At 55.7% G+C, this 27,222-nt stretch overlaps 1 protein-coding gene across 13 annotated transcripts; it reads left to right on the top strand.

Annotated features, from left to right (window-relative positions):
* Positions 1-1,423: 1,423 nt before the first annotated feature.
* Positions 1,424-22,444, top strand: TAP1 (transporter 1, ATP binding cassette subfamily B member). 13 transcript variants are annotated; one of them, XM_049792822.1, is made up of 14 exons: positions 1,424-1,610; positions 1,816-1,918; positions 2,006-2,342; positions 2,666-2,863; positions 3,643-3,771; positions 4,118-4,303; positions 4,801-4,974; positions 5,644-5,803; positions 5,879-6,015; positions 6,336-7,406; positions 8,741-19,293; positions 19,757-20,976; positions 21,086-21,347; positions 22,020-22,444. In XM_049792822.1, exons 1-10 carry the CDS (start codon positions 1,514-1,516, stop codon positions 6,783-6,785), a joined length of 1,971 nt encoding a protein of 656 aa, XP_049648779.1. In that variant the 5' UTR covers positions 1,424-1,513; the 3' UTR covers positions 6,786-7,406; positions 8,741-19,293; positions 19,757-20,976; positions 21,086-21,347; positions 22,020-22,444. The 13 variants fall into 13 exon arrangements, with proteins under 13 accessions (XP_049648779.1, XP_049648785.1, XP_049648781.1 ...); XM_049792828.1 differs by having other exon boundaries at positions 6,336-13,543; positions 19,136-19,293; XM_049792824.1 differs by having other exon boundaries at positions 6,336-13,543; positions 13,669-19,293.
* The last annotated feature ends 4,778 nt before the right edge of the window (positions 22,445-27,222 follow it).

Here is a 27,222-nt window from a genome sequence, read left to right as displayed (position 1 = left end):
CCCCCCAGTCCCAGCCTGGATCCCCAGGACCCTGACCAGCATCCTGGGGTGCTCACCAGCCAACACCAGTGCTCCCAGTCCAGCCCCCCCCAGTCCCAGCCTGGATCCCCAGGACCCTGCCCAGCATCCTGGGGTGCTCACCAGTCAAGACCAGTGCTCCCAGTCCAGCCCCCCCAGTCCCACCCTGGATTCCCAAGACCCTGCCCAGCATCCTGGGGTGCTCACCAGTCAAGACCAGTGCTCCCAGTCCAGCCCCCTCAGCTCCCCCGGACCCCACCCGGCACCCTGGGGCTCACCCAGTACTCCCAGTCCAGGCTCCCAGTAGCTCCCAGCAGGGTACCGCCGCTCTGCCTTTAGGTTTCACTTTCGTGGCCCCGCCCCCCCCCCGCCCTCTTCCCCGCCCCCGACCACGCCCCCTGCCGCCTCGCTCCGCGGCAAACTGTTTCAGCTCGATCAGCCCGGCAACTGATGACGCCACGGGCTCGGCCAATCAGCGCTGCCAGCCTGGCTTTTGCCCCTCCCTGCCCCCTCCCCACCCCCCAGGGACCCCCACGGGCAGGGACATGGGGAGGGGGACACCTCCCCCCGCCGGTGCCCGGTGCCCCCCCCGGCGATTCCCCGTGCCCCCCCCCGGTGTCCGGAGCCCCCTCCCAGTGCCCCCCCTCTTCCCACTGCCCTCCCGGGCTGTTCCCGGTGCCCCTCCCCCCCGCCCGGTGCCACGCGCAGCCGGCGCCGGTCCCGCCCCCGCTCCGGTTTCGCTTTCCGAGAAACGGCGGCGGCAGCCGGGAAGGACCGGGTGCGGGACCGGGACCGGGACCGGGACCGGGACCGGGACTGGGACCGGGACCGGGACCGGGACAGAGACTGAGACCGGGACCGGCCGGGACCGGGACCGAGACCGGGACAGAGACCGAGACCGGGACAGAGACCGAGACCGGGACCGACCGGGACCGGGACCGAGACCGGGACAGAGACCGAGACTGGGACTGACCGGGACCGGGACCGAGACCAGGACCAGGACCGGGACAGAGACCAGGACCGGGACAGAGACTGGGACCGGGACCGAGACTGGGACCGGGACAGAGACCGGGACAGAGACCGAGACCGAGACCGGGACCGGGACCGGGAGAGAGACCGGGACCAGGACCAAGACCGAGGGACCGGGACAGAGACTGGGATCGGGACTGGAACCAGGATAGGGAGAGAGACCAGGACTGGGACTAGGGAGAAGAGACCCGGGAGCAGAACCGGAGCAGGGACACCGGCACCAGGAGTACACCAGGACTGGAGTGGGGCACACCAGGAGCAGAACCGGGGGCACACCAGGTGACACCAGGACCGAACCAGAGCAGAACTGGAACCGGACCGGAGCAGAATCAGAGCAGACCGGGGGCACACCGGGTGACACCAAGACCAGACCAGAGCAGACCAGAGGCACACCAGATTACACTGGGATTGAACCGGAGCAGAACCGGAGCAGACTGGGTGACACTGGGACCGAACCGGAGCAGCGATGGGGGTGACCCCAACCCAGCAGCTCCTGACCCTGCTGACCCCCGAGCGCTGGCGCTGCGCGGTGGTGGCAGCACTGATGACGGCCTCGGTCCTCGGTACCAGAGGGGGGGCAGCACCCAGTTTGGGGGGGCAGCACCCAGTGGGATGGGGGAGGGCTGGTGGGTGCATCCACATCCCCCTTGAGGTCACACTGTGGGGTCCCCATCACCCTGGAGGGTGGGTGACGGTGACACAGACCTGGGGGGGAGGGGGGGGGGCCGTCACCCTAACGCCATGTCCACCCCTCCTCCGACCTGGCAGGGGAGGTGGCTGTCCCTTACTTCATGGGGCACATCACCGACTGGGTGGCCAGCGAGGACGAGGTGGCAGCCGCCCGGTCCATGGCCGTGCTGGGGCTCAGCAGGTAGGACGGTGACACCGGGAATGTCACACAGGGTGATGGGTGACATGCATGTCCCCACGCTAAGCCACTCTGGTGCTACCACCGCAGCGCTGTCACCGAATTTGCCTGTGACGTCACGTACACGGGGACATTGAGCCGGGTGTTGGGACGTCTCCAACGGCGTGTCTTCGCCGCCATCCTACGATGGGATGTCACCTCCCTGCAGGCGATGGGGACTGGGGCAGTGACGGCGCGGGTGACGGGGGACGTGGAGGCCACCCACTCGGCGGTGGCCGAGGTGTTCAACATCTTGCTGTGGTACCTGGCACGGGGCGTTTGTCTCCTGGTCACCATGGCATGGTTGTCACCCCACCTGGCCTTTGTCACCCTCCTGTCACTGCCCGTCCTCCTACTGCTGCCCCGGGGCATCGGCAAGATCCAGCAGGTACCGGGGGGAGGACACATAATATGGGTCCTTTGTCCCCTCCATGTGTTCACTGTCCCCTTTGTGCACCCACTGTCACCTCCATGTGCCTGCTGTCCCCTCCACCTGCCCACCACCCTCTCCCTGTGCGCCCTGTCCCCTCGCTGTGCCCCTTGTCACCTCCCCATGCCCATTGTCCCCTCCCTGTGCCCCCGTCCCCTCGCTGCACCCCTTGTCACCTCCACGTGCCCACTCTCCCCTCCCCATCCTCGCTCTCCCCTCCCCACTCCCCCGTCCCCCCTCCTTTGCGCCCACCGGCCCTGAGGTGACACCGCTGTCCCCAGGGGTTGTCACGGCAGGTGCAGGAGGGGCTGGCGGGTGCCACCAGGGTGGCAGTGGAGACTTTCCAGGGCATGGCCACCGTCCGCAGCTTCGCTCATGAGGCCGGGGCGGCCGAGCGGTACCACCAGCGCCTGCGTCACGTCTATCAGCTGGAGAGGAAGGGAGCGGCCATCTACGCGGCCACCATCTGGGCCAGTGGGGTATGGGGACGGGGGACACGGTGGCACAGGGGCTGGGGGAATTGATGGTGTGGGAGCAGTGGGGCATGGGGATGTGGTGGCATGGGCATGGGGGACATAATGGCACAGGGCTGGGGGACATGGGGACACAGTGGCATGGGGCTGGAGGACATGGGGATGGGGTGGCATGGGGCTGGGGGATGTGGGGGATGGGGTGGCACAGGGGCTGGGGGAGTTGATGCCATGGGGATGGTGGGACATGGGGATGGGGTGGCATGGGGATGGGGTGGCTTGGGGACAGGGGACATGGGGATGTAGTGGCATGGGGATAGGAGATGTGATGGCATGGGGGTGATGGGACATGGGAACATGGTGGCATGGGGCTGGGGGACATGGGGATGGGGTGGCATGGGGCTGGGAGACATAATGGCACAGGGATGGAGGACAAGGGGACATGGTGGCACGGGGACAGGGGACGTGGATGCAGTGGTATGTGGCTAAAGGACATGATGGTGTGATGGTTAGGGGACATGGGGACATGGTGGCACGGGGTTAGGGAACATGATGTGGGGACATCAGGACACGGGGCATGGCAGGGCAGGGGCTCTGGGGCACAGGGGCTTGGTGACGTGGGGGATATGACATATCTGGGACATGGAGGGAACGTGATGGCACAGGGGAGGTGACAGAGCAAGGCTGGGACCTCGGTGTCCCTGCAGAGAGGTGGCTGCGGTGAGGAGGGTGATGGGGACACCCCCCGGCAGTATCCCCCAGCGGTGACCTCCCTGCCATGTCCCCAGTTCTCGGCACTGGCCCTGAAGTTGGGGCTCCTCTGCTACGGGGCACAGCTGGTGGCCACAGGGACCATCACCACCGGGGACCTTGTCACCTTCCTCATCTACCAGATGAATTTCACCGAGGCCTTGGAGGTAAGCCCATGGGGACACCAAGTCCCCAGCGTCCTCCCCACTGTGTCCCCAAGCCCATTCCCCATGTCCCTGCACCCTCCCCACTGTGTCCCCGTGCCAGTCCCAGTGTGTCCCCATGGCCACCCATGTCCCCATGCCCTCCCCACCACGTCCCTGTGTCCTCTGCTGTGTCCTCGTAGTCTCTCTGCCACGTCCCCACGCTTGTCCCACCATGTCCCTGTGCCCTCCCATGTCCCACCCACCAAGTCCCTGTGTCCTCCCCGTCCCCACACCCTCCCAGTGGTGTCCCCATGCTTGTTCCCCATGTCCCCATGCTCTCCCAGCCATGTCCCCTCTGTGTCCTCAGGTCCTGCTCCAATACTACCCCAACCTGACGAAGGCTGTGGGATCCTCAGAGAAGATCTTTGAGTTCCTGGACCAGGAGGAGCAGGTGGCACCCACGGAGAAGCCGGAACCCAATATCGTGCAGGGCCACCTCCAGCTTGAGGATGTCTGGTTCTCCTACCCCGAGCACCAAGAGCCCATCCTCAAGGTGGGCATGGGGACAGAGCGGGGGACGCAGGGACTCGATGGGGGAATGCGGGGGAGAGGGCATGGGGACAAGGTGCGGAGGGCATAGGGACATGGCATGGGGACACAGGGACACGGTGGGGAGGGCATGGGGACATCGAGAAGGTGGGGAGGGGAGGGTGTGGGGACATGGCGGGGACGTGGCAGGTGGACACGGTGGGGAGGGCATGGGGATGTGGTGTGGAGAGTGTGGGGACAGAGTGGGGAGGGCATTGGGACAGGGCATGGGGACCAAGAGGTGATGGGAGGGAGTGGGGACATGGCGGAGGGACACAGTGACACAGTGGGGAGGGCATGGGGATGTGGATGAGGAGGGGAGGGAGTGGGGACACGGCAGGGGCACATGGGGAGGGCATAGGGACATGGCTTGTGGACCCAGAGGTGGTGGGGAGGGCATGGCGCAGGCTGGGGACACTGGGGGAGGGGACACGGGGGCGTCACCTCTGTCCGTTCCACCAGGGCGTGTCCCTGGAGCTGCGGCCCGGGGAGGTGCTGGCGGTGGTGGCCCCCCCGGGGGCAGGGAAGAGCACCCTGGTGTCCCTGGTCCTGTGCCTGCGCCCGCCGGGGTCCGGACGGGTGCTGCTGGATGGTCACCCCCTCCCTGCCTGCCAGCACCCCTACCAGCGCTGCCAGGTGCCACCACCACCCTGTGACACGATGTCCCCAGCGGGTCGCCACTGCCACCCCCTGTGTCCCCAGCTATCTCCAATGGGTCCTGCCCAACCACGCCCCCGTCCCAGCAGCTGTCCCCAGTAGGTCCCCACTGCCACCCCATGTCACCAGCTGTCCCCAATGGGTGGCCCACTGCCAGCCCCCCATGTCACCAGCTGTGCCCACTGTGGCCCCGCCACCACCCCGTGTCACCAGACATCCTTCCCGTGTCCATGCCACGTCCCCACCATGTCCCAACCACTTCTCCCACCACGTCCCTCGCCATGTCCCCAGCTATTCCCACCATGTCCCCAACGCATCGCTGCTGTGTCCCCAGATGTCCCTGCCACATCCCCAGCTGTCCCCGACGTGTCCCCAGTGCATCCCCAGCCATCCCTGCCATGTCCCCAGCAGTGTCCCCAGCCATCCCCACTGTGCCCCCGCCGTGTCCCCACTGTGTCCCCAGGCGTCCCTGCCATGTCCCCAGCAGTGTTCCTGGCCATCCCCACAATGTCCCTGCCATTTCACCGCTGCATCCCTCCCGCGTCCTCGTCTGACCCCTCTATCTCCCTACCACGTCCCCTGCCACATCCCTCCCCAGCTTTCTGTGCCACGTCCCCACTGCGTCCCCAGCCGTCCCCTCTGCCGCAGGTGGCCGTCGTCCCCCAGCAGCCGGTGCTCTTCTCCCGCTCGCTCCACGCCAACATCGCCTACGGACCGGGGAGCTGGAGCCGGGCAGAGGTGATGGTGGCAGCCCGCCAGGCGGGTGCCCACACCTTCATCACCCGCCTGCCCCTGGGCTATGACACAGGTAGGAGATGTGTCCCCCTTCTCCGTCGCCATCCCCATGTCCCCGTGTCCCCATCCTGAGCCCCATCTCGTGCAGAGGTGGGCGAGCTGGGGGGGCAGCTCTCTGGGGGACAGCGGCAGGCGGTGGCCATCGCTCGTGCCCTGGTGAGGAACCCCGTTGTCCTCGTCCTTGATGAGCCCACCAGTGCCCTGGACAGCGAAAGCCAGCTGCAGGTAGGAGGTGACAGCCGTGTCCCCTCAGGTCCCCTGTCTGGCAGCACCCTGGTCGCTGCGAGTCCCCCTGGGTCCCCTGTTTCCGTCAGCCCCTGGGTCCCTGGTCCCAGTGTCCCCCAGGTCCCTGGCACCTGGGTTCCCTTGGCCGCCAGTCCTGGTGTGCCCTTGGTCCCTGGTCCCCATGTCCCCTGGGTCTCTCTCCCAGCACCCCCTGGTCCTAGTGGGGGTCCCCGATCCCAGCGTCCTGTGGGTCCCTGATCCCCACGTCCCCTGTGTCCCCACACCCGGGGGGTCCCCGCTGACGATGCCACCCGCCGCAGGTGGAGCAGGAGATCTTCGGAGCCGCAAGGGCCGGGCGCGCGGTGCTGCTGGTGACAGGACAGGCGGCCCTGGCCAGGCGGGCGCAGCGGGTGGCCGTGCTGGAGGGGGGACGACTGCACGAGCTGGAGTCCCCCAAGGAGCTCCTGCGCCCCGGCAGCCGCTACTGGTGCCTGCTGCAGGGCGGGGGACAAGGGGGGACAGCGGGGGACGGGGACACGGGGAAGGAGGGGGACGGACAGCAGGAGCTGGGGATGGAGACACCAAGGGAGGGGGAGAGTGGGAGCCAGGACGGGGATACTGGGGACAGGGATGGGGACAGTGGAAGCCAGGATGGGGATACTAAGAGATGGGATGGGGACGCCAAGAGCAGGGATGGGGACACCACAAACCAGGATCGGGACAGTGAGAGCAGGGATGGGGACGCCGAAAGATGTGACAAGCGACCATGACATCTGTAAAGGGGAGCACAGGTGCCAGGTTGGGCACACTGCCATATCCCTGCTGTGTGACGGTGACTGGGGTGCCACTGGGTGCCAGCATGGCTGATGACCAGCAGAGCTGGCTGGAGGACACAGAGGTTGAAATAAATTCTTCTGTTTGTACCCAGAATGTATTGGGGGATCCTGGAGCTGCGGGAGGGGGGTGGAGGGTGGAAAGGGCTGCAGGCATGGAGGTGCAGGGATAGGGGCAGCAATGGGGTGGCCAGGGTGGGGGGAGGGAGGCTTTGCCCCTGTTGGGAAAGAAATTTGCATGAAATAAAGCAGATTTGCTCCAGAGAGGAGCCAGATCAGGTTGGGGAGCTGCCCAGCCCGGCTGCGGGGTCTTGGGTACCAAAGCCATGTGCTCACCCTCTGGTGTCGCTGTCACCATGAGAAGTGTGTGGCGCTGGACTCGGTGTGATATAATTAATCTGCTGGCCTCCCCCTTACGAATAGCGCAGCCAACTGTCCCACGGAGGATTCACTTGCTTCAGGCCGGCGCATTGTTCACGGCGATGAAAGACCTGCGCAATGGCTGCAGTGATCGGGTCAGGGCCACCCCTCCATCGCGAGCCCATGTTGCATTAAAGGGTAAAGGAATCTGGCAGAAAATAAACCCCCTTGCGTTCCAGCTTGTCCTCAGATGTCAGAAGGGCAGGGGGCGGTTAGGGTTTTTTTCTGAGTAATGTCCAATTCAGCGCTGTAAGTCCGGTAGCACAATGACGGATGCACTTATAGCACACTGCACTCTCAGCTTAACCACATTCAATGCATAAGAATTGCCAGACTCAGGGAGTTTGGTTGTGTTAATGAACTATCACGGCTCGATTAATGAGCAGCGCAGTTTATTAAAGCAACAGGACAGGTTCTTTTGGATGGCCGGTGATAAATACACTGTCTGCAAAGCACGTGCCAATGATAATACAGTCAACTACAAGCACATTCAATTATGAAAGAAAAGAGCTCTAAAGAATTCCAAGTTTCCCGGGGAAGCACTCGCTACAGCCGAGTGTTTGAATCTCACCCAATAGCCGTCCCTATGCAGAGGAAGAGAGGTTCAGCCCATCGACTGATCCCAGAAGTCAGCGATGTCCTCCCAACTTGTCTGTGATGGTGTCTTCCCTAACAGTCTTCGTCTTTTGGGGTCTTTTTATCCTTTTTTTTTTTTTTTTAGGTGTATGTTCAGTGACTCTAGTCATACATACCTTTACTTTGATTGCTATAAAGTTCTCTCGCTTTGCTTTTAAAGGTGTATGCTAGAGAAAATTCAGAGCATGTGCTCCGGGGGGGGGGGTTGTTGCACCTTGGAAGTGGGTGACTTCTGGGATGGAGGTGTGTTTATCTATTATAATGAGCAAAGTTCACCCAAAGGACCTGATGTTACATGTCAGTACCCCAGAACTGGGCACATGATATAAATCAGAAGTAGGGCATTAGCTCGACAGAACCCCCATTATTTTACCTCCTTGTTTCAGTGGATTCAATGCAGGGAACAACCGTTCTTGTTCCTATCGTTCCAGTTCCCTATTCCTGCAATCACAGGGCCTGGCCACAGCATCTCGACTCTTCTCCACCCTCCGTGTTACTTTGCAGAGTCGGCACACCAAGCTCCCCTGGTGTTGCTGACATCTAAAGTTGCAGGTTATGTTCCTCAGGGAACTACCGTGGAAACGATTCTTTACATGTCCACTGCATTCCAGCCTGGAGGTTGACCTTCGCTTGAGGTGGGGGGGGGGGGGCTGTCATATTGATAAGTCACCTCCAGCAATCATTCTACAGCCCACCCATATGTTGTCTCTCTCCCAATATCCACACACCCATTGAGCTGTGAACAGCTCACAATGACATTCCCAGTGCAGGTCTACCTGAACAACTCCAATTTTTTGCCACCTGGTCTAATTGCTCCTTGCATTGATGTTCTCCAGGGACGTGGTTCTCGGACATCGACGTGATGGGGCTCTACCCAAGCAGCAAGGTCCTGCTGCCATAACACAGCAGCCCAGAGGGCTTTACCTCTGCAACCATCGCTGTAGCCACCCCACAGGCCATTGGCCACCCTCTACCAGTCAGTAGGGAGACAGAGAATTGGCCACGTTTCTCAGGCAGCAAGGTCTAGGGCCAGCTGGGTGGCTTTGACTTCTCCAGCATCCCTCAAATGATGAAAGATGGAGAGAGACTTCTCACCAAGGCCTGTAGTGACAGGACAAGCACCGTGGTTTGAAACTGGAAGAAGGGAGATCGAGATTGGACATAAGAAATGTTTCACGATGAGGCTGGACGAGGTTGCCCAGGGAAGTCATGGACACCCCATCTTTGGGAGTGTTCAAGGTGAGACAGGACAAGAGGAAATGGCCTCAAGTTGCACCAGGGAAGGTTTAGATTGGGTATTAGGAGAAATGTCTTCACTGAAAGGGTTGTCAGGCACTGGAACAGGCTGCCCAGGGAAGTGGTGGACTCACCATCCAGCACCTCATGTCTTTCTCGTAGTGAGGGGCCCAAAACCGCACACAGTATTCGAGGTGCGGCCTCACCAGTGCCGAGTACAGGGGGACGAGCACTTCCCTAGTCCTGCTGGCCACACCATTTCTGACACAAGCCAGGATGCTCTTGGCTGCCTTGGCCACCTGGGCACAATCCCGTGGGATACATCTCCATATCTACAGTGGCCCATCAGTGCCTCTTTGTATCCTTGAAGTATCTTCACTTCCTTGAAGTATCTTACTTCCAAGTCAGGGGTCTGATGTGCCAGGCCATGGAATCTGTTTGTCCCTTTCCCCTGCCCAGCTGGGGGCAGGTCACAAGTGGTGTTCCCCAGGCCTCAGTATTGGGCCCTGTTCTGTTTAATATCTTTGTCAATGATCTGGATGAGGGGATCGAGTGCACCCTCAGCAAGTTTGCAGATGACACCAAGGTGGGAGGCAGAGTCGATCTGCTTGAGGGCAGGGGGGCTCTACAGAGAGATCTGGACAGGCTGGATCGATGGGCTGAGGCCATTTGTATGAGGTTCAACGAGGCCAAGTGCCGGGTCCTGCACTTTGGTCACAGCAACCCCATGCAGCGCTACAGGCTTGGGGAAGAGTGGCTGGAAAGCTGCCCGGCAGAGAAAGACCTGGAGGTGCTGGTCGACAGCCGGCTGAATATTAGCCAGCAGCATGCCCAGGTGGCCAAGGAGGCCAACGGCATCCTGGCCTGTATCAGAAAGAGTGTGGCCAGCAGGAGCAGGGAGGTGGTTGTTCCCCTCTGCTCGGCACTGGTGAGGCCTCACCTCGAGTCCTGTGTTCAGTTTTGGGCCCCTCACTACAGGAAAGACATTGAGGTGCTGGAGCGTGTCCAGAGAAGGGCAACGAAGCTGGTGAGGAGACCGCAGCGCAAGTCTGATGAGGAGTGGCTGAGAGAAGTGGGGCTGTTTAGTCTGGAGAAGAGGAGGCTGAGGGGAGACCTTATCGTTCTCTACAACTGCCTGAAAGGGGGTTGTAGTGAGGTGGGTGTTGGTCTCTTCTGTCAGGTGGCTGGAGATAGGACGAGAGGAAATGGCCTCAAGTTGAGGCAAGGGAGATTTAGGTTAGATATTAGGAAAAATTTCTTTACTGAGATGGTTGTCAAACATTGGAATGGGCTGCCCAGGGAAGTGGTTGAGTCACCATCCCTGAAGGCATTCAAAAAGCGAGTGGACGGGGTACTTCAGGACATGGTTTAGTGGGCATGGTTGATGGTTGGACTCGATGATCTTGAAGGTCTTTTTCAACATAAATGATTCTACGACTAGTCACAGGTACGATCATACCCTGGTCCAGCAAGTTCCTTCCAAGGTACTGGGCATGAGGGTTGACCCCATATGGACATAAGTCCACAGAATCAGGATCAGAAGGGGGAGAGGTGTCCTCAGCCCATCTACTGCACCTGGGGAAATGCTCGACAGCCACTGGAGCAGCAATCTTCCTGGATGCTCCCTTTTTCGCCACTGTTTTTCCCCCACGATTCTTGTCCATGGGCTTCCAGGACTGAAGTACGTGCACCGTCCCACTTCCTTGTGTCCTCCCCATGATCATGCAGACAGAAGCCTCCCGGGTGGCACATGGTGCGCGCCCACGGCCCCGTTGCAATAAGCAGGCTCTTGGTAACCGAGAAGCTGGCCTGTAGGCATAAGGAGGGAGATTCTCCATCTTCTCTTTGAGTGGCTGGACCCTGGGGAACAATCTGTCCACAGCTGAGAAAAAAACCCCCATGGTGGCGAGAGGCAACACAGGTCCTCCTTGAATTGCTGCAGCTGGCAGACCAGTCCATGGGCAGTTGGTACCTCGATGTCTGCTCAGTCCATCACAGCCGGGTTGCTGGTGCACCTCGGTGTGCTCCGTACAAAGACCTGCCAGAGAAACCTTGTGCACTGGATGCCATCCTGATCTTTGGGGGCCTGATCATTGTCCAGGTCACTGCGGACTGCCACAAATGCCCTCAGGTACCAGATATGTTTCTCTCAGGTAGACCACTGACCTTGCTGGATTACAAGATCTTCCTTGAGTAGATACTTTGCTTTCACACTCATAAGAGCCACCTCCAGAGGCGATGGGTGGCTGCCCCTCTTCCAATCCATCAATCCCACAGTCCCTAGCAATGGATGCCAGCTGCTGGGCTTCCCTACCTTCTAGTTCCAGCCTGTCAAGCCTCACCATCCCAGCATCAGAGCAACCAGGGAGCAAATGTCTTCACCTGGCTGACAGACACAATCGTTCCCTGTATCTCACAGCCTGCTCAAAGATAGGGACCAGGTTGTTCTGCCTCTGCCCCTCCACAGGGGAAGAGTCCACTCTGTGGACTTCCACTGGGTGTCCTTGACTGCAAGAGCAACTATTATAGTTCAGAGTGGAGCCCCTGGTTTAGTCGCAGTGACCGTTTGTATGACCTCAAACTGGGAGACGTTTGTCTCCATGCCCGTCTGTGTGGCCTCATATCAGGACACCTTCTCAGTGCCCGTCTGCGTGGCCTTGGAGCAAAAGCCCTTCTTATCTGGGCCCATTTATATGGCCTCAGCACAAGAGACCTTCTTATCAGTTCCCATCTGCATGGCCTTGGAGAAAGAGACCTTCTTCTCAGTGCCCGTCTGTGTGGCCTCAGACCTTGCCACCTCCACCACTCAACACCAATACCCAGTTAGTTCCTGAGGAAAAGCTGGCCAGTCCCCCTCAACACCCTCTTTTCCCTTTTTATTGTTCAGTATCACATGAGACGGCCTGCAGTATCTCTTGTTAGTTTGGGTCATCTACCCGGTGGTGTCCTCTCTCAGCATCTTGCACATCCCCCAAATATTCACTGGGGGAGGCAAATGAGAAACAAAGAAGGCCTTGATGCTGCGCCAACATTGTTCACATCCATCGCTGTGTTACCAACACTGTTCTGGTCACAAATCCTAAACACCACACTGCGCTGGACTGCGATGAAGAAAATCAACTCTATCCCAGCCAAAACCAGCAGAGCCCTTGACCCGAGGATGCGAGCGCAGCCCAGGCACCACGTGAGGAGACACAGCCCCCACAGAGGATGGGGACCATCATTTTACTTTGCACGCCAAGAAATGTACACACGTGGAAGAAATCAGCTGCAACCTCAAAATTAGAGAACTTCGGTAATAATTGCAGCTCTCCAAGTATCAGAAAATAGGATGTTCATCCACCCAGAAAAGCCACCACCAGAGCCAGGGGTGGGCAAGCACAGCGAGACAAGCTCTCTCTGCAGGCAGCTCTGTATTGGGTCTGGCTGAGATGGAGTTAATACTCCCCATAGCAGCCCTCATAGCGCTGTGCTCTGCATCAGTAGCTAGAAAGGTGCTGATAACACACCAGTGTTTTGGCTACTGCTGAGCAGTGCTGGCACAGCATCAAGGCTGGCTCTCCAACATTTTTGCCCCCCCGCCCCCAATGGCAGGCTGGGGCAGGGCAAGATCTTGGGAGGGGACATAACCAGGACAGCTGACCTAAACTAACCAAACAGATATTCCATACCTTATGACGTCAGCTCAGATGCAAAAGCTAAGTGAAGGGAGACGGAAGGGGGGCATTTTTGTCTTCCGGAGCAACCACTACGCATACTGAAGCCCTGCTTCCCAGGGAGTGGCCAGACATTGCCTGCTGATGGGAAGTAGAGAATAACATAATTTGTGTTTTTCTTTGCTTTCGCACGCGACCTTTGCTATCACTTTATTAAACTGCCCTTATCTTGACCCACGAGCCTTTTGTATATATTTTCTCTGCCCTGTCCAGCTGAGGAGGGGGAGTGATAGAACGGCTTTGGTGGGCACCTGGCATCCAGCCAGGGTCAACCCACCACAGTCCTTTTTGGCGCCCAGTGCGGGACTCAACATCGGCAGTTTTGCATTAAGTGTTCTATAGCTAGTTATTAAGTGGCAAGCTCCTGTGCAGGTCATGGAGCTTGTTGGCTGCTTGCTTCTCTCTAGCTTGCTGAGTTTGGGAACACGGTAATGCAAATAATGGCTGTGTGCTTTGTCCTGGCACTGATGGCTCTGCTGTGTTGTGGGAGCCATCTTGTGGAGGAGATGAGGGAACACATCTCCGTCTCCCTACCAGGCATTGATGTGAATGGTTTTATTATGCAGGCTCCCGAGGTCCTTGTTCACCATTATGTGAGCTGTTCAATACTAATAACTAATACTGGTGGTATATTATAGGTATTGTGGTATCTGGTCTTGTCCTGGTATAAGAGAAGACACGTTTCAGGTGAGGCAATACTGAAATGTGCCCTCAAGCGACCGGTCCCTGGGTGGCAGGGTATATGGAAGGATTTGGGCAGATTCCTAGGACGGTTATCACCTCCCATAATCTGGGATTTTACATCCGAACAGGCAAGTAACCCTGGCAAACTGACACGCCACCTGATAGAAGGGTGCCTTGCCCATCCCAATGAAAACCAGCAGCTTCTCGCACTGTACTGGGGCCTGGCCTATGCCTACCGAGCCATAGTTCAACACTCTCAGAGGACCATGGTTGAGGCAGGGACCCAGACTGCATCTGAGGACACCATGCTCGAGATAGGGACCCAACCAACGACAACTACAGTAACTGCCCCAATAGTGAAATGGAAACAGTGGACAAGGAGATCAACAGGTCCATACCATCGATTAGTGAGGGAAGAAGAAGAAGAGGAAAGGCTTAATCTAGAAGCTGGTCCTTCGATAAAGAAATTGGAGGAAGGAGTGAGGGAACTTAAACAGGAGGCGGAAACTACCCGGTCCCTGACATCCTCAGAACTTCGGGACTTGCGGAAAGATTACAACCGCCAGCTAGGTGAGCGGATTGCTGCCTGGCTGCTCTGATGCTGGGATAAAAGGGCTGACAGTCAGCAACTGGAAGGCAAGGAAGCCCAACAGCTGGGATCCCTCACTAGAAACCAGGGAATTGAAAGAGGAATTGGAAAAGAGGCAGCAGTTTGCAGTCTCTGGAGCCGGCTCCTCTCAAGTGTGAGGGCAAGATATCCATTCAAGGAAGATCTTGTCAATTCCTCAGAAAAGTGGACTACCGCAGATGAAGGCATCCAGTACCTGAGAGAGTTAGCAGTGGTGGAAGTCATCTACAGTGATCTAGATGACGAGGAAGTTTCCAAAGACCCAGAGGATGTCCTGTGCACTCCTGGTCCATGTGGCGAAAGGTGATTCAAGGTGCCCCAGCGTCATATTCTAACAGCTTGGCAGCCACGTATTGTCCAGATATGGAAACAGCAACTGTGGAGAAAGTGTCATCTTGGCTCCAAAACTTTGAGGAAAATCTCTGTGTCTCCTCATCCCTACAGGACAGTGCCTTGGCTGTTAGGGATGCTCCAAGAAATCAGTCCTCTCCTGCCCCAGTCGGAGGGAAAGGGAGCCTAAGGCGTATGCCACGTGGTACACTCTGGTTCTTCCTGCATGACCAAGGGGAGGACATGAGGAAGTGGGATGGTGAACCTACCTTTAAGCTGGAAGGCCGCGTACGTGAACTGAGAAGGAAGAGAGCTGTTAAGAAGGGGTCACCCAAGAAGAAGGCTGTCAGCGTAGTTGCTGTAGAGGCCCAAGAAGGCACTCAGCGATCCTCCAGGCATAGAAGAACTGAAAACACTTCCCTTGATTCTGGTGAGGGGACTTCTGGTCTGGTACCGCAAGGATCGGACAGTGAATATTCTGATGAGGAACAGCAACAGAGGGTCCCTGCCTTCGGCCAGGAGGAGGAAAGGGATGATCGGATATACTGGACTGTGTGGATTCGATGGCCTGGCACATCAGACCCACAGAAGTATAAGGCTTTGGTAGAAACTGGTGCACAGTGTACACTGATGCCATCAGGATACAGGGGCACAGAATCCATCTGGATCTCTGGAGTGACAGGGGGATGCCAAGAATTGACTATACTGGAGGCTGAAGTGAGCTTGACAGGGGACAAGTGGGAAAAGCACCCCATTGTGACCGGTTCAGAGGCCCCTTGTATCCTTGGCATAGACTACCTCAAGAGAGGGTACTTCAAGGACCCAAAGGGGTACCGATGGGCTTTTGGTGTAGCCACTGTAAATGCAGAGAAGATCAAACAGCTATCTACCCTGCCTGGCCTCTTGGAAGATCCCTTCATTGTGGGATTGCGGCAAGTTGAAGAACAGCAGGTGCCAATCGCTACCAGGACGGTGCACCGTCGGCAATATCGGACAAACCGAGACTCCCTGGCTCCCATCCATGAGCTAGAGAGCCAAGGAGTCATCAGCAAGACTCATTCACCTTTTAACAGTCCTATATGGCCAGTGCAAAAGTCTGATGGAGGATGGAGGTTAACAGTAGATTATCGCGGCCTGAATGAAGCGACACTGCCACTGAGTGCTGCTGTACCAGACATGTTAGAGCTCCAATATGAACTGGCATCAAAGGCAGCCACGTGGTATGCTACAACTGGTATTGCCAATGCATTTTTCTCCATTCCTTTGGCAGCAGAGTGCAGGCCACAGTTTGCGTTCACATGGAGAGGTGTCCAATACACCTGGAATTGACTGCCCCAGGGGCGGAAGCACAGCCCTACCATTTGTCACGGATTAATCCAAACGGCACTGGAACAAGGCGATGCCCCTGAACGTTTACAATACATAGATGACATCATCGTGTGGGGCAACGAGGCAGAAGAAGTGTTCGAGAAGGGAAAAAGAATAATTCAGGTTCTTCTGAGAGCTGGTTTTGCCATAAAGAAAAGTAAGGTCAAGGGACCTGCAGAGGAGATTCAGTTCTTGGGAATAAAATGGCAGGATGGACGCCATCATGTCCCTATGGATGTGGTTAACAAGATAGCAACTATGTCTCCACCAGCTAACAAGAAAGAAACACAAGCTTTCCTAGGCCTTGTGGGCTTCTGGAGAATGCATATTCCAGGTTATAGTCAGCTTGTGAGCTCTCTATCGAGTAACGTGGAAAAAGAACTATTTTGAATGGGGCCCTGAACAACAACAACAAGCCTTTGAGCACATCAGACAGGCAATAGCTCGTGCAGTAGCTCTTGGGCTTGTCCGGACAGGACGAGTTGTACAAAATGTACTCTACTCTGCAGCTGGGGAACATGGTCTCACCTGGAGCCTGTGGCAGAAAACACCAGGAGAAACCCGAGGTCGACCATTAGGGTTTTGGAGCCGGGGGTGCTGAGGATCAGAAGCCCACTACACCCCGACTGAAAAAGAGATACTAGCAGCGTATGAGGGGGTTCGAGCCGCTTCAGAAGTTGTTGGTACAGAAGCATATCTCCTCTTGGCACCACGATTGCCCGTGCTACACTGGATGTTCAACGGAAACATCCCCTCTACACATCATGCAACCAGCGCTACATGGAGTAAGTGGATAGCATTGATCACGCAACGGGCTCGACTGGGGAAATCTAACCGCCCAGGAATTCTGGAAGAGATCATGGAATGGCCAGAAGGCAGAGATTTTGGAGCATCACCTGAGGAGGTGGCTCGTGCCCAAGAGGCACCACCATATAATGAGTTATCAGAAGATGAAAGGTGTTAGGCTTTGTTTACTGATGGATCCTGTCGTGTGGTAGGGAACCATCGGAAGTGGAAAGCTGCTGTGTGGAGTCCCACACGACAAGTCGTTGAGGCCACTGAAGGAGAAGGTGAGTCAAGTCAGTTTGCAGAAGTGAAAGCCATCCAACTAGCCCTAGACATTGCTGAACGAGAAAAGTGGCCGGTACTCTACCTCTATACCGACTCCTGGATGGTGGCTAATGCCCTGTGGGGGTGGCTACAGCAGTGGAAGAAGACCAATTGGCAACGCAGGGGTAAACCCATCTGGGCAGCAGCATTGTGGCAGGACATTGCTGCCCATGTAGAACACATGACTGTAAAGGTACGTCATGTAGATGCTCACGTGCCCAAAAGCCGTGCCACTGAAGAACATCAAAATAATGAACAGGTAGACAAGGCTGCCAAAATAGAAATAGCTCAGGTGGACCTGGACTGGGAGCGTAAAGGTGAGCTATTTGTAGCTCAATGGGCCCATGAGACATCGGGACATCTAGGGAGAGATGCAACATATAGGTGGGCTCGTGATCGAGGGGTGGACCTGACCATGGAGGCCATCACGCAGGTCACTCATGAATGTGAAACGTGCTGCAATCAAACGAGCCACCAGAGTAAAGTCTCCCTGGAACAGAGGGCGGTGGCTGGGCTTTCGATATGGTGAGGCCTGGCAAATGGACTACATTGGACCACCGCCACGAACACGCCAAGGCAAGCGCTACGTACTCACCATGGTGGAAGCAACTACTGGTTGGCTAGAAACATATCCTGTGAACCATGCCACTGCCTGAAACACCATCTTAGGCCTCGAAAGGCAAATTTTATGGCGACACGGTACCCCAGAAAGAATTGAATCAGACAATCGGACCCATTTCTGAAATAACCTCATAAGGTCCTGGGCAAAGAAACATGGCCTTGAGTGGGTGTACCACATACCCTATCACCCGCAGGCATCTGGAAAAATTGAGAGATATAATGGACTGTTGAAGACTATGTTGAGAGCACTAGGCAATGGGACATGGAAGCATTGGGATACAAATTTAGCAGAAGCCACTTGGCTAGGTAACACTAGAGGATCTGCTAACCGTCCTGGTCCTGCCCAAACAAAACCCCTACATACTGTGGGAGGAGATAAGGTCCCCGTGGTGCACACGGGGAAGTGGCTGGGGAAGGCAGTGTGGATTGCACCTCCCATGGGAAAAGGCAAACCCATTCGTGGGATTGTCTTTGCTCAGGGACCTGGGTGTACTTGGTGGGTAATGCGGAAGGACGGGGAGACCCAGTGTGTGCCTCAAGGACGTTTAACCTTGGGGGAAAAATAAACTGTGATGTGAGTTGTATGTTTTAGGAAGTATTGTAGCAGGAATGACCTGAGCTGCAGAGGAGTGAACTTCGCAAGGAATCAGACAAGTGCATCGGTGACCCAAACCAAGCCTGTGTTGGTGCCCAACGATCGAACATACTGCATCTCCTGTCCTGACCACTCATCTTGATGGATGGGGCCCGAGTCATAACCTGTGTGTGAACATCTGGAGGAGTGGAAGAAGCCCATGGAATATCTATCTCTTAAAGGACAGGGGATAGTAATTAATAAGAATGTATAAATCTGTACGTTGGGTATAAAAGTGGTTCAAGTATGTAGTTTCAGTTGTAAGTGTTGGTAAGAAAGGATTTCAGTAATGAGAATTAAATACAATAGTATGGTTAGAAGATATCTGTATTAAATTATGTTGGTCCTGAGCAGGACACAAATGGTATGGAATAAGGGGTGGAGATTGTATTGGGTCTGGCTGAGATGGAGTTAATACTCCCCATAGCAGCCCTCATAGCGCTGTGCTCTGCATCAGTAGCTAGAAAGGTGCTGATAACACACCAGTGTTTTGGCTACTGCTGAGCAGTGCTGGCACAGCATCAAGGCTACCTCTCCAACATTTTTGCCCTCCCCTCAATGGCAGGCTGGGGCAGGGCAAGATCTTGGGAGGGGACATAACCAGGACAGCTGACCTAAACTAACCAAACAGATATTCCATACCATATGACGTCAGCTCAGATATAAAAGCTAAGTGAAGGGAGATGGAAGGCGGGGGGGGGCATTTTTGTCTTCCGGAGCAACCACTATGCGTACTGAAGCCCTGCTTCCCAGGGAGTGGCCAGACGTTGCCTGCTGATGGGAAGTAGAGAATAACATAATTTGTTTTTTCTTTGCTTTCGCGCGCGACCTTTGCTATCACTTTATTAAACTGCCCTTATCTTGACCAACGAGCCTTTTGTTTTATTTTCTCTCCCCTGTCCAGCTGAGGAGGGCGAGTGGTAGAGCGGCTTTGGTGGGCACCTGGCATCCAGCCAGGGTCAACCCACCACACCATCATAGACAAGTTGGGAGGACATCGCTGACTTCTGGGATCAGTCGATGGGCTGAACCTCTCTTCCTCTGCATAGGGACGGCTATTGGGTAAGATTCAAACACTTGGCTGTAGTGAGTGCTTCCCCGGGAAACTTGGAATCCTTTAGAGCTCTTTTCTTTCATAATTGAACGTGCTTGTAGTCGACCGTATTATCATTGGCACGTGCTTTGCAGACAGTGTATTTATCACCAGCCATCCAAAAGAACCTGTCCTGTTGCTTTAATAAACTGCGCTGCTCATTAATCTAGCCATGATAGTTCGTTAACGCAACCAAACTCCCCGACTCTGGCAATTCTCGTGTGGTGAACACAGCCAAGACGAGAATGCGGTGTGCTATAAGTGCATCTGTTGTTGTCCGACCGCACTTATAGGGCTGAATTGGACATTTCTCAGAAACTAAAACTAGCCGCCTCCTGCCCCTCTGACATCTGAGGATAAGACGGAACACAAGGGGGTGTATTTTCTGCCAAATTCCTTTACCCTTTAACGCAACACCAAATTATCTCATAGATAAGGACGACTTGATATCACGTCATACCCACTGTCAAATCCTCAATCAGCAACCAGTAGGTGAGATTGCGCGATCACAAAAATTCATGTCCCGTGTAGGGTTTAGGGATTAATCTGTGCAGGGCCCGGATGACGGAACACCAATGTGATGATGAAAGTCGCCAGTTTATTGAGCTTAGCTAATCATTGTTATACAATTCTCTAAGTTGTTGAGAGACTTTGATTGGCTACTACATGCAAGCACTTGGTGTCCACACGCACAAGCATAAGCGGTGATTGGTACTGTCCACGCACACAAACACAAGACATAATTGGTTGTGTTAATTAAAGCATACAAGACTTGTCTTAGTCCAATTAGTCAAGATAAGCCCCTGAATCGAGGTTGTTTGTGCCAAGTTCCCTTTATCGTGGAATGTGCACCTGTGTTTTCCTAATTGGGATCTTTCTTCTTCTATCTTCTTATTTATTCTGTTCAAGGCCTTCTAAAGGCGCCTGGAACAGTCTTGTGACCATGAGCTATTTTCAGGCCCAATAACTAAGTTCCATATAACTGAACCCTACAGTCCCGGACTACTACACCATGGGACAAATTGTATCATTGATGGTTGAAAATATATTTGCCCCTTAACGTACCCTCGAACGGCACTACTTTGTATTAGAAAATAGCACACGGCACGTATGCGTATTAAGTAATTGGACTAGATATGCCTTCGGGGAACTAAATGTGCAAGTCCAACAGGTTTCCCAAATGACCCTTCAAAACAGATTAGCCTTAGATATGTTATCGTTAAAAGAACAAGGGGTATGTGGAATGTTAAATTTGGCCAAAGCCAAAGGTTGTATTACCATTTAGAATGCTTCATCCTCAATCAAGGACACTCGAGCTAAGATGAAGGAGAGAGCCGATCAGACCTGGGAATTATTCCAATCGATGCAGCCTCACGATTGGTTTGATGGGATGAACCCTGAGTCATGGACTGCTACCATCCTAAGGTCATTGGGACTTACTGGATGGGGAAAATGGTTAGCCCAGATCAGAATGGCTATATTAACTGGCTTTGTATTTTTAAAGATAGGCATTGGCCTAATGAAATATATGATAAATCGCTTAATGAACTCGCTTTCCTCTGTTGGCTATATTCCAACCACCACCTTGGAAGAAGACTACATCGATATCCCCCAAGGCAATGTCAAGCCACAGGGTGGTGTAAAGGACCGAGGTAAGAACTTTGTCTCCCCGTTGCCTGATTAATGGTGGCTCTGCCTACATGCTCTGTCTGGCCTTGCGGTGGGAAGATAAGCAGCAAACCCAGGCTTATCCTTGAACAGTCCCAATGATAACAGCAGCGATTTGTGCGAGGCACTTAGAGGGGGATCTGGCACAGAACGACCCCCTACACAAGATGTCCACATGCGAAGCCTCCGAGGCCAACCTGCCATTACCAGGGCCACCTACTTTGAGCAAAACTGCTAAAAAGCGACCGTAAAGCCCACCTGCGGGACTGCTTAAAACAAGTACTAGGCAAGCACGGGCAGAGCTCTCCCCACCGAAGAAGAAGAGGATCAACAGGACGCCGCTGGATCCATGGTGGTGACTATCACTTGCTTTTCTTAAGGAAATCTCTGCTGCTTCTCCCCCTTCTCTATCATTTCTCACTTTTCTCTTTTTGTAAGCAATAACATGAATTAACCTCTGAATATCAACATTTCACCTTGTTTGTGTCGCTTCCGGTGTATCCGACTCTCACTGCCCACCCCACCCCCCAACCCCCTTTCCATACTTTTGGAATGGGACACTGGCTCAATTCCACTCCCGGTTTTCTCTATCTCCTCCCCCCGGCGGTGCAGGGGGACAGGGATGGGGGTTGCGGTCACACCTTGTCTCTGCTGCTCCTTCCTCCTCAGGGGGAGGACTCTTCACTCTTCCCCTGCTCCAGCGTGGGGTCCCTCCCACAGGAGATAGTCCTCCACAAACTTCTCCAACGTGAGCCTGAGGGAAGTCCCTCTGGCTCTGGGATGGGGGGGCCTTAGCACCATGGGGAGGGCAAGGGCCTGGGACACTGGGGGTGGGAGCCCCTCTGGTTCTGGGGGTCTCGACTTGAGACGGGGAACCAAAGGAACCGTAGTAGATATAGTAGATTTATGAATGTAGATAGGAATTGTTTAATAATTATCTAGCTTATAATGAAGTTAAAGAAGTTTCAATAGAGGTAGACATGGCCCAAGGGGATGAGAAGTGATGTTTAACGTTTGCATTGTTGAGGCTGACTGGGACAGAAGATAGTCCTTGATAAGAAGCAGCAGTCGACTCCAAGAACCAGCCAAGACCGGCCTTGGGATTTGGACAGATGCCAAGGGACAACTGAGTCTGCACAGGGACAGAAGGTTAAGAGTTCACCGTGAAGAAGACATACAGCCTTCATCTTCACGACCACCAGACGACCACCATAAGGAGGCACTGCGCAAGCGCAGTTGAGAGGAGACTATGGAAATGACTTCCTAGAGCTAATTTTAATATGAAGCGGGGATAGGTAATGCCTATGTATAAGCGTATTGCGAAACTCTATGTATATGTAACGCTTGACTGTATAAATTTAAAGTGAACTGCCAAATCAGACGCGCACGACTTTGGTGGGACTACCCCCGTGCTGCCCAGCGCTGAATGAACACACCTACTTTACAGTCTCACTGATTGTGGAGTCTGTTTTCCGCACGTCAGACTGCCGTGGGGAAGGTGAGGGGCTGGGATGTGGCGGCCACTCCTGAACTGGGGTCCTGGGCACTGGCGGATGGAGGAGATGCACTGGGCTGGGGTGGCCAGAAGCCCCCCCTGGATCCAGGACAGGGGATCCCAAGCACTGTGGGGCTGGTACAGGGCAGCCGGGACCCCCTCGGGCCGGGGGACAGGGTGGCTGGGAGCCCTCTGACAGTGACACCAGGCAGGGAAGGGCCGGCACAACACGGGGCAGCAGCGTGGGACACGGCAGCACCTTGGAGAAGCAGGGAGGAACTCTGCTGTGCTACTGAGTCCCAGCCCCCCAGAGTCCCACACTCACTCCCACTCTGGTTGTAGCGGTCCCGCAGTGTGTCCAGGTCGATGCGGGTAATCTGCTGATTCCTCTGTCCGATCTGGATCTCACCGTCCCAGTACAGCTAGTCCAGGTTGTCCGCCATCCAGTCTGCCGGGGGCACCGTCCTCCCTGTCTCACTGTTGTAGAGTGAGATGAGGTTCCCATCCACGTACCCCACGGATACAAACTGGGGGACCCCCGGGCTGGGCTCTGACACGGCAACATCGAAGTAGCGCAGGGAGGGGAATCCTGTGGGGACAAAATTTAAGGGGTCCTGCAGGTTCTTTTGCTCAGTTATCGTAATTTAAAGGGGTTCGCGGGTCCAGGGTGTGGTGGCAGCACCTCCTCAAGACGGGGCTATCCGGGGATAGGGCGCCTCCCCGCTTGCGAAGGCCCACACCAAAGAACCTGGATCCGAGTCACGGCACCAAATTTGTTATAGACGCGCGTGACAAATTGGAGGAGCCAATTTGTAGTGAATAAAAAAGGTCGAATTTATTAGCAAGCGATAAAAGAGCAAAACAGCGCTGGGCGGCCAGGGAGGCAGTGCTCCGCCACAAGCTTGCAACTTTAGGTTATAGTTACATTTCTTATATACATTCCATGTATCTCTTTCTTGCAAGTCTCCGCCTTGTCCTGCTGCTTCTTTCTTCATTCGTGCAGGTCTGTCACTAGGCTGATTCGGTCTGTCTTCTCAAGGACGAGTGTCTTTTGATACAGAATGTCCTTTGATGTAGAAAAGTGCAGTCTTGGTGGAGCCCATCCCGTTACCTGGTAAATTATAGTTGTTGTTCTTTTCCCTCCTTAGCTAGTAAGTTATAGCCGTTGCCCTCTTCCCGTGACCTTTACGCACCAATTAAGCAAGTTTTGTTATTTACACAAGGCATCTGCTAACGCTCAATATGTCTCTTCTCCCTTCCCGATTTCACGAACAAAGTTAACTCGTTCATTACAGGGGAGGTGTCCCCGTTCCGGGAAAGGGGGTCCAGGGGGGTCCCGGTGCCCGGCGGAGCGGGGGGCCTCCCGCGTCCCCACCCGCGCTCATCGGGGCATGACCTGGCCCCGACGAGGACCGCCAGTCCCCGCCCTAGCCCTAGTCCCAGTCCCACTCCCGGTCCCGGTCCCGGTCCCGGTCCCGGTCCCGGTCCTACCGCTCTGCTCCGCTCCGGCCCCGCTCGCACTTCCGCACCCGGCGACGTCTCAAGCCCCGCCCCCTCCCCGCCATTGGCTCCGCTCCCTCCCGTCGGCCAATGGCCGCCTGGATTCGACTCGGACGTCACCGGGTGCCAGGCAGATCGCTTTCCCGCAGGTCGGGACGAAGCGAACGCGCCGGGAGAAGGGCGAAAGAGGCGGGGGGACGACAGGGGACCCGCGGGACCCCCCTCACCCCCCACCCGGGGTCCCCCAGCGCCCCCCAGCGTCCCCCGTTGCCGCTGTCCCTCAGACCAGTGTCCCCCGTAGGGGTCATCCTGCTCCCGCTGTCCCTCCTGCCCGCTGTCCCCAAGGGCTGGTGTCCCCCAGCCTGGGGCCGGGGGGCCGGTACCTTCTCCTCAGCACCCGCCTCTGAGACCTCGGAGCTGGAGGCCGATGGCATATTCCCGTACGTTCTGTGTGGCACCTCTAAATATTTTGATGGTTTTAATGTTTTGTACCAGCTGTGGCAACTGTTTTGCTGCTAGGTGACTAAAAGTGAGATTTGGCAAATCATTATTAGAAATCTTTCACTAACACTATGATGGACACAATAGACAAAAGTATAGCCGAGCCATTAACTAGTAGAGGTAGTTTCTCATAAGTTTGGCACTTTTTGCTCTTATGATGAGATGTTCCTGTACGCTAGATGAGAACAATGCTAAAACGGACCACATGTGATGGAAGCTGCGTTAAGCTTCAAGGTGAAAGAACAAGGTCAAGCATAAAGACTTCAAAGACGGGCAACGAGAACTTCAAATGGGTCGGTGGTCGCAAAAGCAGCCCTTCGACTCAAATGGATCCTTCATTGCGCATGAGGGCATGTAGGCAGTACGATGATAATCAATTGCAGTCATTTTTATGTATATGTATACTAACCTGATACATATGCAATTAGTTATTCTCTGTAATCTGTTTGTGCTAAAGCTGTGGCATGCACGCTAGGTGGAATTATTGCCCATGCACCCAACGCTTCAGTAAAGAATGCCTGCTTTCTGAAACTCCAAAACAAGTTTTAGACAGTTTCTTCGACCGGCTTTTCAATATCAGGACCTTCTGCTCAGGACTTTTATGTGTGACCTTGGAACAGACGTTTTTCGCAGTGCCCCTGTGCATGGTCTCAGAGCAGGAGACACCCCTGGGCTGCTGGGATGGAGGGCTCTCAGCCCTTCAGGAGGGTTGCCAGGGCAGGCGAGGTGGAGGAGTCACACCGGATGGAAAGGAGAGCTTTGACCGCACAGCCATTGCGGTTTGGGATGACGTGGTAGAGAGTCTCTAGGTGAGGGCTAGAGGATGGAAGAAAAAGGAGATGGTGCAGTGGGAGTCCGCTACCCGTCACCCAGCCAGGATGCCAGCGCTGATGAGTTATTCCACAGAGAGTTAGGAGAAATCTCTGGAGCGGTCACCCTTGTTCTTACCGGAGACCTCAATGTCCCAGGCATCATTCCCAGGCATGGGAATGCCATACTGCTGTGACAAGCAGGTCGGGGAGATGCCTGGAGGTTGGTGAAGATGTCTTCTTGTCACAAGTACTCAGTGATATCCTGTCGCGCTTTCCCGTCGTGACAATCTAGGAGAAATGACACATCACCATAGACTCGCCCTGGGGAGAAACGGACCAACACAGATACTGTGGATGAAGCGATTTCTCCCTTTATTTGCTGCGTAACATTCGGTTATATACCATAGCCATGCGCAAGCCATCTACTGACTGGTTAACATGTGCTGTTCACGCGCCTAAAGCAATAGTTTGATTAGATAAGGTCTTCTGATCATGAGAATGGTTCCTCCTGTCTGTGTCTTGCCTGGTGTCCTGCTTTCAGTCATGTAGACCCAACTGGTTCAGCTTTTTGTGCTTATTTCATCAAACTTTGTAGCAACAGTTAGCCTTCGCTACGTCCTTGAGGCCTGCTGCTTGCAGAGGCCTTTGACTCACAGATTGAACAGTCCCATTGTGTCTCTTGTTCACTATGTCTCCATTTTTCTAATTATCCCACAATATCCACCCTGCAGCCCGTGAGGAAGACCCTGGTGAGGCAGGCTGTCCCCCTGCAGCCCATGGAATTCCACAGTGGGGCAGATCTCCACCTGCAGCCCGGGGAGGACCCCACGCCGGTGCAACTGGGTGCCCGAAGGAGGCTGTGAGGCTGTGGGAAGCCCGCGCTGTGGAGCAGGTTTGCTGGCAGGACGTGTGAGCCTGCGGGGGACGCACACTGGAGCAGTCTGTGCCTGAAGGACTGCAGCCCGTGGAAGGGACCCACGTTGGAGAAGTTTGTGGAGGACTGTCTCCCGTGGGAGGGACCCCACGCTGGAGCAAGGGAAGAGTGAGGAGTCGTGCCCCTGAGGCAGAAGGAGCGGCAGAGCCAAGGTGGGATGAGCAGACCCCAACCCCTATTCTCCGTCCCCCTGCACAGCTGGGGGGCAGGAGGGAGAGAATTCGGGAGTGAAGCTGTGCCCGGCTAGAAGGGAGGGGTGGGGGGAAGGTGTTCTTAAGATTTGGTTTTATTTCTCATTACCCGACTCTGATTTGGTGGGCAATAAACTACATTTATTTCCCCAGGTTGAGTCCATTTTGCCCGTGACGGTAAATGCTGTGTGATCTCCCCGTCCTCCTCTCGACCCATAAGCCCTTCGTTATATTTTCTCTCCCCCTTCCAGCTGAGGGGGGCAGTGACAGGGTGACTTTGGGGGGCACCTGGGGTCCTTCCAGGGTCAACCCACCAAACACATCCTTGTCACATCCCCTGCCATGTCCCCAGCCACATCCCAGCCATGTCCCCTGCCACATTGCCACCATGTCCCCACCATGTCCCCACCGTGTCCCCAGCTGTCCCATCCACTGCAGGTGGCCGTCAGCCCCCAGGAGCCGGTGCTCTTCTCCCACTCACTCTGGGGAGAGTGGAGCCGGGCAGAGCTGACGGTGGCAGCCCACCAGGCGGGTGCCCACCCACACCTTCATCACCTGCCTGCCCCAGGGCTATGGCACAGGTAGGAGGTGTGTCCCCCTCCTCGATGTCCCTGTGACCCTGCGGTCCCTGGTCCCAGTGTCCCCCAGGTCCCTGGCACCTGGGTTCCCTTGGCCGCCAGTCCTGGTGTGTCCTTGGTCCCTGGTCCCCATGTCCCCTGGGTCTCTCTCCCAGCACCCCCTGGTCCTAGTGGGGGTCCCCGATCCCAGCGTCCTGTGGGTCCCTGATCCCTATGTCC

Source organism: Accipiter gentilis, chromosome 36 (assembly GCF_929443795.1).
Source record: "Accipiter gentilis chromosome 36, bAccGen1.1, whole genome shotgun sequence".
Taxonomy (NCBI): Eukaryota; Metazoa; Chordata; class Aves; order Accipitriformes; family Accipitridae; genus Astur; species Astur gentilis.
This window is presented reverse-complemented; position numbering and strand designations above follow the sequence as displayed.